Here is an 11,495-nt window from a genome sequence, read left to right on the forward strand (position 1 = left end):
TCTTTGCTTTTTGACGCCTTGCTTTTTAAATCGCTTTGACCATTTGTGCAATTGTGTTGGTTTGACATCAACTTCCCAAAGAGAACCATTACGAGGTTTCTTCAATTATGATACTTACCAGCGGTTGAAAAGTACATAGTATCGTCAACCGGTATAACACCAATTTTGAATTTGATTCTTTTATTATGATAACAAAATCTGATTCTAAATTAATCCACATACTTTTACTTTTAGCAGGTTGATGTATCACTTTCTGTTAGGCAGATTATCTTACGGAATAAGCATGAATAACAACAATTGTGTGCATCCTGGCAACTATTAAAATAATGAACCAATTTTCAGCAGTTAGTGTGAATAAAGTAATCTTATTAGAGACGCAAGATAATTCTTGAGAGTTATTCTATTTGGAATTTATTGACAAACCTAAGCAAACGATTGTCAATGTGAATTTCCGATGGCAGTCTGTCAGAAACTTGTTTCATACCCCTGTTAATGGATCTCCTTGAGCAGTGAGGGAGAAAAATTTTTATCAATAAATTCGATTGCAGTGTTTGCGGGGTGAAACGTATCAACTAATATAAGGGGTGTAACTCTAAGCAGTTTTTATCCAAATCAGGCGCAAAGTGAAACAATTCAAACATTTGTTTACTTTGCCAGAAACAGTGGAGCACGATAAATCGTGTCTTGTGGGTAAAACAGTATTTAATTTCGGGCTTGTGAATCATCGAGAAACAACACATCTTTCCAGAGGGTGTTTCTTCTAGGATTTAGTTTTGTTGAAGTGTTGCAAGCGCTACGTGTTGGGAAATGTCGAGCAAAATCGAAGAAGCGCAGGAGCATATTCGTCAAGCCGAAAAATGGTATGCCTGATGACGTTCTTAACAACCTTCCCGTCTTTGTTCTGATTAACAAGTGTTGCTCTTCTAAAAACTCCTATAGTTTGAAAACATCCCTGCTCAAATGGCGACCCGATTACGACAATGCTGCCGAGGAATACAACAAAGCAGGTACGAAGAGTGACTTGTTGACGTAGAATTGATAATTGCGTGAAATATTGATATTGGCGATGTTTTCCATCCATTCGCTACCCCAAACCAATATAGCCACCTGCTTCCGCAATGCAAAATCGTTGGACCAGTGTCGCGATTGTCTGATCAAATCGTCCGACTGCCATCGTCAAAATCGAGCGTTATTCCATGCAGCAAAATGCTTCGACCAGGCTATATTGATAAGTAAGGAGATGAATAAACTCGGTGATATTCGGGGGCTCGCCGAAAGGGCGTGTAATCTGTATCAACAGCACGGTTCACCGGAATCGGGCGCAACCGTACTGGATAAGGCAGCCAAAATACTTGAACAGTCACATCCAGAGGATGCGCTGCAGTTGTTCAAGCAGGCCGTCGATGTTGTTACGGTACGTAGCGTATGAAAGTGAGAAAACAATGGTTTTTTTTTAAATATATTTACGGTTGACCGAACAGATCGAAGATTCAACGCGCCAAGGTGCGGAGTATGCTAGCAAGGTATCGCGAATTATGGTCAAGCTCGGCATGTATGATCAAGCAGCGGATGCTATAAGGCGTGAAATCGGATTGCTCCAGCAAGTTGGTTCCGACAGTGCAATCGGACGCCTCGCAGTGGCTCTTGTGCTCGTACAGTTGGCCCGTGGTGATTACGTTGCGGCCGAGAAGGCTTTCAAAGAGTGGGGCAATTGTTGCGATGCGGCTGAAGTGCAAACGTTGGAATCTTTATTGCAGGTACGATGGGAGTGGGAGGAGTGGTTTTGAAATACATTCTAAACATGTTGAAATTAAATTCCCGCAGGCGTATGACGATGAGGATCCGGAACTGGCTCAGCGTGCCCTTTCGTCTCCTTTCATCCGGCACATGGACATCGAGTACGCTCGGTTGGCCCGAGATCTGCCATTACCGAAGGGTATGGCCATTGCTCCCAAGGCGAACGTTATCGAAAATGCCGCTGCATCGTACGTTTCTCCAAACAGTGGTGCTGCGATTGATGTAAGTAACTTTTCCTTCTTTTATACACCACTCATCGCTGACACGCTAGAGAAATACCATCTTTTAAATATAATTTATTTTTATCTTACGACATTGATAGGCCTCCAAGCCGGTCGCCGGTCCGGCTGGAGACGACGAAGAGGACGGCGGCCTATGTTAGTTTGCAATACGTCCAAGCGTCACCACATGTCCAGCAAGAGTATTTCACTCGTGCGTTAAGAGTTGTGTGATAAGATTGGTTCTATTAATATTATCATCACTATAAGTATGATTACTTTATAAGAGTAAATGAAATTGATTGCTAAACCATTGCGGTTAAATCATTGCCACCATGCAAGCTTCTTTAGGTACTCTTAATGTAAAGAATAGTAACGTTTCAAGGTAAAACACATTACCAATATGTATGTAGTTTATGCAATATCTTTGAAAATAGTTTGTTCGTTTTTAAGAGATTCTATTCCTTAAACCTTAAGCCATTCGATCACATAGCTGCTCTGAATAGCTTAGAGCTTTAATGATCCGATAGGAAAGGTATATATTGTAAGTTGTTGAAAATTGCACGTCAAACTATGTATAGACTGATTTTTTAAATTGCTTTGGTTCGTATTTATAGTTAATGCTTTTGGCGTCCGGTATGTTAACATGTTCTGGTAAACATTGACGATACATGACGATTGATTTTTCTTTTGCTTCACTGGTGGGAAGCTGGCAGCTATCAAAATCAGCAAGAAACATAAGCAACCAAAAAAGTAATATGATAAATTTAAACAAATAAAATAAAAAAATTCCAACTATCTCTATCGGCCACTGTACTATGTAAGTAAAGCTTCACGATTTTGATGATTTCGGTTGTCGACTTTCAACCTCCAGCCTCACCGGTTATCACGAGAATCATAAATCAATGATCGCATCTAATACTGAGCTAACAGTTCGCTATACGCTGAAATCAAGAAGTTGTTAATCAAATAAAAAAAAGAAAAACAAACCATTCATTCGCCTACATTTTCATATTTATGCACTACAACAAGTTGTAACTTAATTGTAAGGCTAGTAAGGTGGAAGCATGCAGCTGTGTGGAATAAAGGCTATTTAGAAAGGCTTCGACATTGCCTCTCGGTAGAAAACATATTTCAAGCTTCCACAGTAGCGAACAAATTTGGCAATTAGGTGATGGACCCACCACAAGACCCACATCAGCATGCAAGGTACTCTTAATATATCCTCTATCTAGTCGAAAGATTGATGAACTTATCAATTATAAATAGATAGGACGATCATGCACATTGCAAGATGAAAATTACACTATTATCAAACAATCTGAAGAATTTGAGCTAGACCTTTCCCTCACAAGAGTATATATAACAAAGGAAAAAAGTACACATTATTAAAAAACATAGGGAACTACTATCCGCGTTGTTCGTTCAGGAATAACTTAAAACAACATTGTAAGTGAAAGGATTGGCTGGAAATAATTTGTGGGCTAGTGACAAATCTTGTGCTAAAACTTTCGTACAGTTATAAAATCTAATAGCTTCGAAGGATGTTGCGCATTGAAAAGAAGTTACTAACAAGCGATATGAAGTGCAATAGATAATCTGGTTGAAATTCAATGAATGGTTTTATTTTTAATTAAGGAGAATTTTCCATTGAGTACATCCTCTTCAAACGATATGCAGGACGGTAAGTAATGAAACTCAGATCAGAGATTCTGAAATCAAACGTAGTGAAGGTGCGTGAAAACAAATTAGTTTTACCTCCAAGACATCATTTACTCATTCAAACTGTGTTATTCACATTCAACAATCCGATTTCCAGCAAACCCCCCGCAAGGTACCTGGTTGATTTTAAAGATTATGTAAAAAGCTGAAGTCGCTGAAACGTTGAATTATCGAGAGGGTAGAACAAAGGCAGTGGTAGATTATTTTAAGCAAATTATATGTCGAATAACCGCAGCATGATTGAGAAAGGGAAAAATACCTAACAGAGAAACAAGTTAAATGAGCAAATTCGAACGTACCCGTAGCGTTTAAGAGAAACACACACAAATCAGCTCCTGACATATTGTGGAATGAAGTATAATGAATAAAAGCAGATTTAATGTGCGTATTGTTGCTGACGAATGGAGTATTGGTTTTGTTTGCACCTACCAGATGTGTAACAATTTATATTCTGTAAAGAATTGTATATTCAAAATTGTGTCACGTTGTTGAATATGATCTTGGAATGTATTCAGAGGTGAAACACTGACGTGTGAAAATATAATTGTAATCTTCCTTCACCAGCATCATAATGTGGCCCTTACATTTTGCATTCTACAAGTTCCATCTTCGGGAGCCGTTTTATACTCCAGAAGTAACGATGATGAAGACGGGAGGAAAATATAAATCCACCGCTAACAACGTATTCCGTCTGTCAGGCATCATTAATCCTCCGACTCTTTATCCGATCCAAGCTTTCCGATGACCTGCGCATCGAGCTTTCTGTACAGTAGTTTGGTGGTATCATCGTGGTACGGTTTCATTGCAGATTGGGTCGATTCAATGTGGCCCAATTTCCCACATTTACCGGACAAATTTAATTCATATGAACAATTTTGACTTTGGGATGGACTACAACCGAACCAATAGGATGTTCAGAGGACAAACTGGTGTAAAATGGTTTTGCATAAACGTTGGTATCGTGCCAAATCCTTCGGTAGTAGTTCGAGAAGGGCACACCGAAAGGTAAATTGATTTGAGGCGAAAGAAAGGAAGAGACAAAACAAAAAATAAAAAAAACCTTACACGCTGTTGTTGTTATGTCATTCGTAGGCTCCATAGTTTCGTAGGAAGCGTGATTGTGCATAAGAAGAAAAAAATACTCATCCCTTGCCCTTCACATGCGTCACTTCAAGGTGCGTTTGCGTCGTGTTTCAATTAAGAGTGGAACAAAATATAACGATTTGGAGCCATTTCTCCGTACATGTTTCTCACGGAGAAGATCAAGGGAGAGGCAATAAAAGGATTCAAAGAGATAGAAGTAGAGGTTCTCTTTGAAGAGAATATTCTCACAACAAAAGAAAAAAAGTTTGGTGTGAAGAACCGGGAGAAGGATCAACAGCACAGCATATCATGGGAAGTATAAATGCAAAAAAAAGGAAGAAAAAGGTTATTGTTAAATGTGTGTAGCAGGGGCGAATTATCGCAAGGTTGGGAATAGAGAACGAAATGATGAATAGCAAATGAAAGAGGATGGACAGCAGGAGGCGGATCATAAAATTGGAAGTGAATGGCTCGGCGTGGTTGATGCTCACCGAGGATCATCACTTACACAGAGGCTTTACGAGATGCCAGGCTCGGCTGGTCGAAACAAAACAGAAAGTACACGATCGTCTTTAAATCCACCCAGAGCTCGGCTTCTTGATGCTCCCATGATCCCCTAATTCTGGATTAGGTTCGTACACTTTGAATCGACAAGCTGAAGACCGAGATCAAATATTGGATCATTATCGGGTCAGGTGTCTACAGGACGTTTTAGCATAAAACCGAAAAGTAATCTCGTACAGGAGCAATTTGGTGCAACACTTTGGAAGAATTTAAGGGTGCGAGAGCAGTCGGGCAACGAATTTCAGCATCCGTTGGCTAATAAGGCATGAATGAAAGAAGTCCCTGCCGGCAATTTCTAGCGTATCGTAATTTATATGCCTCCTCAAATTGATAATCACCTGTGGTATATCTGAGGAGGCTGGTCAGCGAACGAACGATCAAAAACAACCATGCCGACCGTTGAGAGCCGGTCGGGTTAACCCTTAATGGCACAATGTTTTTTTATTTGCTATGTTTTACGCGTTTTTACTGTCCAATCGCTTAACATGTTACGTTATGTGTGATTAGAGTTAAAATGCTGATTATATTATTTTGAATGTAGTGTTAAAAAAAAACTTGTGTGTATAGTTCTTTTGTAATTAATATCATTGTTGATGATCTGCTTATTGTTGATTTATATAAAATGTAAAATATGCACAGTTTTATTTGATACTACACTTATACTACACTTTCAACGAATTATTTAAGCAATCATCAGAACAAAATCGAAGCCACATATTTGTCTTTTCGTTTCGTAAAGGTTCGAAGTGGTACATTCCCTCAATTAAAATATTAGGTACAAGAAAGTTAAAAGAAGGTTCATTTTATTATTTTTTTTGTGATTAAAACCCAATTTCTCTTAAACGGTTAAGATTGTTCGTGATGAAAGGAAGGGGTGGGTGGCGACGTGATCCTGTGGTCGGTTAGCGTGGCGCAGGACAAGCATGAAATGGGCTGAGAACGCCCCTGGATCGTTTCTCTTTAGCGAGCTTCATCCTGTGGCATGGCGTTTCGCGACTCTGACACATGATCGTTGTTTGCTGCGAGGCGATCGCAAGCGAGCATGGAGAGAAAGATGGAGGATTATGTATGCTGGAGGTATGCACAACATGGTCTATAAGGAGAGAGACTTGAGCCGGAAAGATCATCTTAAGATGAAAGAGCGTTATGCTCTTTCGAGGTACTTTAGCGTGTCCGCATACAAACAGTCATAAGCAAGAGCAAGATCTCGCAGCTTGTGCGAGAGAAAGAGTGGGTGAGCAAGAAAGACACAAAGAGAGTGACAGGAGGAAAGCAAGATCAACCTGGTCCCGGGAAGTGTTTGAAAAACCAGTTTTCAGTTGGAAACGTTCGCGGAGTCCGAGCGGGCTGGTTGTCGTTTGTGCTACGTTCCGCCAATTCTGACACGACGCGCTCAAGTAGACCGCAAGTTTAGCGACGGAGCTGCAATTTTGCAAAACAGAGGTTAGAAAAACGCCCTCTAACAGGGATTCAGCGTTTGTAAGGTTTCGTCTTTATATCGAGTGGAGAGTTTGGTGGAATGTGTTCTTATTAATTGATCGCCGCCTAGAGCGTCGATACTGCAGGATGTTGCTGAAAGAGTATTATATTTATTGAAAAGTAAAGATTCACTCATTCCCACGCATTAATTGGGAAATTTCTAGGTTTGCAGAAATCGAAACAGTTTGAGGTAGTCGTGTATTTGTAGAGCAGTTTTTGAGCCAACGTCCAAAATGCAGCGCCAATCGTCGTTGTTCAGTGAAGTGTTCCGCGCAATACTCTCCACATCTCTCCTGTGCATGCCGACAGTGAGTAGTTGGTAGCATTGGGACCTGGCCTGCGTTTGACCAGCATGTGATCCCTTCTCCCATTTCAACGGTATCACTTCCCCCCACCAGCGGGTCCTAGCCGTTGCACGCAAAAGAATGTCGGGTTGGTTCTGATCGTCGAAGTGTTTCTCCACTTCACTTCTTGCTGAAAAGAAACCAGAAAAAAGTGTCCCCACCTAAGTGGGTGGGTGCGGGTCGGTGTTCATGTATATATATATATATGTATATATATATATATATATATATATATGTGTGTGTGTGTGTGTGTGTGTGTGTGTGTGTTCAGATCTAATTTAAATCAGCTAATTAAGATGGATCTATGAAGGAGTGTATCAAGCCTACAAGCTAATAACGTCATCTCTCGACGGAACGTGGGATGGTCGGCGACATAATCACCGTTATCATCATGCCGCTTGTGGTCACGATTCTGAATACGTTGGACCGCATTATGAACCACCTTGTAAGCTCGTCGTATCATCTGAAACCAGTCCAGACGTGATCCTTCCGATTGCTGGCGAGAAATCAGTGTGACATGTGTTCTCGGAGCAGTCTATTGCAACGGTCACTCCAGCACCGAGAGCGCCGTTAGGTTCGTGGGCATTGTGTTGATTGAGGATGCGATCGTCACTAGCCGCCGCCGGATGGTCCATAAACTTGGAACAGAAAAAACCATTTGCCTATAATAGCCCGCAACAACAGTGGTGAAGCTCTTTTCAATTTCCACTCTGGGTTCGTGGCCAGAATGGGAGTCTAAAACAGCAGACTGATGAAGATGAGGCCCAAAAGCGATGACCAAGGGACTAAGGAAACACATAAAAGTCTAGCTTCCACCTACAAGCCCTGGGCCGCTGGGAATTCTTTTTATGTGTGATTCTCTGAAATTCTAAAGATCATGAAACTTTCAGCTTCACATTTTTGTTTTACGCAGTTCTAGGCGTAAAGTTGTTTCATTATTAACTCCAATGGACAACTTTAAAATACAGTTTATTACAATTCAGTGTCTGATGCTAGTTTAAGCGAGTCGTTTGCAAAGTTGTTGCTAAAGTGTTATAACAAACAATATAGCGATCTTACACCGGTGCCAAGTACAAACAAGGAGTCCTAAAGCGATGTGAATGGGCAAATAAAACGAGTGATACGTCGTTTTCTCATCACAACCATTCAACGCCGCCCGTAGAGAAAGCAATAGGCAGCAGCATAAAGTGCCACCAAAGGGCGAATGTCTAAAAGCTGACAAAAAGACTCAATACGGGAAAAAAGTGAGTATTTTCCTATGTTTGAGTGTGTGTGTGTGTGTGTGTAGGTGCGTGTATGTATGAATATATGTATACAACACATTTATGCGTTTACCACCCGAAACCGGACAACCCGAACGGTAAGGATGATGACCCTGTATCGACAGCCATGTGGAAGCAGCCTCCGTTTGTGGGATAATGCAAGACATTCCACCGAAAAACCGTCCAGGCCCATTTTTGGTGCCCAGGCGACGCCATGCAGTTTCGGCAGCGTCGGTGAATGTGCAGTTATTTATTGCATTTTCGGGATGTCATCTTCTGGGTACCTGAGTTGTTCGACCCGCTCCGCATGATGATGCATGGTGTACGGACTTTGTTGCTTTCTTTTCTTTTGTGCCTTTCGAGCCTATTATATCCTTCTGTTTATTTGGTTCCGTTCATTGATACCGCTGGGACTCCGACCGTACCGACCTCTGTAGCCCTCCGCACCGTGAGTTGCTCGCTTGGAGCCAACGTGAAAAACATTTGAAATTATCACGTCCGGAAGGATACCCATGTAGACATGGTCATGCATGTTTTCAAAGAAATGCGTAAAAGATATCTTTTTAACTAATTGTATGTGAAATGGTTTTGACACCTTCGAAACAAGGTTATAAACATTTTTGTTCAATATGAAGGGAAATGGTCTTGCCACATTTGTAACAAGTTTATACATATGTTTGGAATAGACTTGAGATATTTTGAATAAAGTAGTTTGATATGCTGATGGTTGAGGGTTTAAGATAATATTTTTTTCATGTAAGAGTTCCTTGCAAGTTACAATGTCAATAGTTTGTGTTTTGTAGTTTTTTTTTTCAATTTTTAAAATCTTCATTTATGTTGATTTTTAACTCTCGGTAAAAGAAAAGTTCGATCTAATACAAACCGGAAACATTTCCCTTTTATTTCATGGATACTGTTCACTATTGTACCTACACTTATCTTGTTTCACAATCTTGTTGACAGAATTGTTTGAAATAAATGTTAATGTCAGCTTCAATCGTCCGATCAACCGCTTGATCCTGTGACGGAAACAGTTACTTGCACTTAAAAGAAATGGGTCCTGCTTTGCATGATGCACAGTTCGATGTAATTATGGGTTCCGATAAGAAAACCACATTGCCTTTGGGGAAAACGCATGCAGGATACGAAATATCCTCGCGAAGTCATCATAAGTTCGGGCAGGCACTTAAAACTACACCGTCTAATGGGTCAAACAGAACATGGTGAAAGACATTCAGCACCCCTTTTTTGAGTGAGAACATTTTTGGCTCCCTGAAATCCCATGTTACAACATACCCGGAAAAAAATCCCTGTCTGGCATTTGTCATAAATCTCATGCATCGGCGAGTCGGGAGCGTTAACGTGTGACAATACGGCAACAACCAGGTCTCGAACTTTTGAATTACGTAGACATAGGTTAGAAAGCGCTAGCAAATGTGTGTTTATTTGTTTTTTTTTTATATTTCGTTAGTAAAGGTTGAAGAATATGAATTTTTCCCTTATGGTGTATTTTGGTTTACTTTTACTTTTCTTCATCTCCTTTTGATCTCCAAATGAGGCACAAAACATCTTTAATGTTCTGGTCAATTCAAAATACCTTTGGCTTTAAGAACTATGTAATGTTGCAAAATCGACAAAAAATGTGCCAGCCATGCTGCCTCTAATGATCATAATTCAGCATGCAATCGTTTGTGGCTTCGCGTGCAATAATATTGGACAAAGGCCACAGTACTTTAATTTATTTCTTTTCAGTGGTCCAGGTATGTTTTTGTAAATCCACTCTCACAATATATGCAACAAGATAACAATGTTTGGAACTTGTTTTTGTCATGAATTATTACAAATTCTGAGTGTACGTGTATGTGTGTGTGTGTTAACGGTGAGACAGGAAGTACACAAAGTACCGAAACCTCATTAAATGACCGCATAATATATGCGTTAGTACCATTTTTACCAGAATTCTTTTGCAGGAGAAATAAAAAAGAGAACATAAGTGAGCGTTTAAATTAATTCTCCAACACGCCTTGCGAGAACCAGCCACCATATTTGGCCACCTGTGTAGTAAGAAGTAGATATTACATTCTTTTACCGTTCTTGCGTAACCTGCTAGAATGCGATGGCTAAGTAATTAACGCCACTGGTGGATAATACAACTTGGGTTGATCAAAGAAATGGAAAGAGAAATAGCTACAAAATTGCATTACATGCTGGATCACATGTTTATCCCGTGAATTCCGAGAAGTGTTTAGCTATCGGTTGATAATAGACCACTCCAAGACACAAACCGGCCTGCCTGCTGTTTCCATGGGCGAAGGTTACGGCACGTTCTTGTGGTTTCTTTTGCTGGTGGGGATCGTCTTGTTTTTTTGCCTATCTTAGTACTTGGCATGCCTTTCCGTACCGCAATAACCGTTTCCTCTGGTACCCATGGGGACGTGCTTTTGTATAGCCATTCTTTGGCTTCGTGTATGATTTAACAAGGGCAAAAGAAAAACAAAAACTTGTCCTGCGGTATGTTGCAACGAAGGTTGTACAATTTAATGTATTAAAATAATTCCATGTCGAATGCGATCCCGCGCCGCCTCGGAACGGTTACTTCGTTCTGCAGGAAAGATGCAACTGCGCCATCGTTACACGGAATACGTTTGAGGAGTGCCAACATGCTGATTAAAGTGACTTGGAGGTTTTTAACGGGGCCATTAATTGTGCTTTATAAGTTACAACAGTTATTTTCAAATCAAAACAAACGAAATAATATACCTTTCCTGCTACATTGCTTTTGAACATAAGTATGAATGATCATAAACATATATAAAATAATTAAAAAAATTAAACATAAGAAAATTAAAATTCTTCATCATCTTTATAGATGTTTAATATAAAGATATCCAAACTTGTTATTATTGCGTAATTGTCAAAAGATTGCTTCAGAACGCAATCTTCGTGAAACAACGGTCAAAATTTACGTTCACGAGAATTGACGAGAAAAATAACGTATAATTTTGATCCACGAGCTCACTCCCCGT

The 11,495-nt window shown here is 40.1% G+C and overlaps 1 protein-coding gene across 1 annotated transcript; it reads left to right on the forward strand.

Annotated features, from left to right (window-relative positions):
* The first annotated feature begins 524 nt into the window (after positions 1-524).
* LOC131267765 (gamma-soluble NSF attachment protein-like) lies at positions 525-4,133 on the forward strand. The gene is made up of 6 exons (XM_058270720.1): positions 525-860; positions 940-1,007; positions 1,104-1,414; positions 1,482-1,757; positions 1,825-2,019; positions 2,120-4,133. Exons 1-6 carry the CDS (start codon positions 808-810, stop codon positions 2,177-2,179), a joined length of 963 nt encoding a protein of 320 aa, XP_058126703.1. The 5' UTR covers positions 525-807; the 3' UTR covers positions 2,180-4,133.
* Positions 4,134-11,495: the final 7,362 nt, after the last annotated feature.

Source organism: Anopheles coustani, chromosome 2 (assembly GCF_943734705.1).
Source record: "Anopheles coustani chromosome 2, idAnoCousDA_361_x.2, whole genome shotgun sequence".
NCBI lineage: Eukaryota > Metazoa > Arthropoda > Insecta > Diptera > Culicidae > Anopheles > Anopheles coustani.

Bases quoted from the DNA above. Each gene is read 5' to 3' on its own strand.
- LOC131267765 (XM_058270720.1), top strand. From the start codon at position 808: ATGTCGAGCAAAATCGAAGAAGCGCAGGAGCATATTCGTCAAGCCGAA. The intron at 1,415-1,481 runs GTACGTAGCGTA...TTGACCGAACAG, and splicing joins AGGCCGTCGATGTTGTTACG to ATCGAAGATTCAACGCGCCA. The intron at 1,758-1,824 runs GTACGATGGGAG...AAATTCCCGCAG, and splicing joins CGTTGGAATCTTTATTGCAG to GCGTATGACGATGAGGATCC.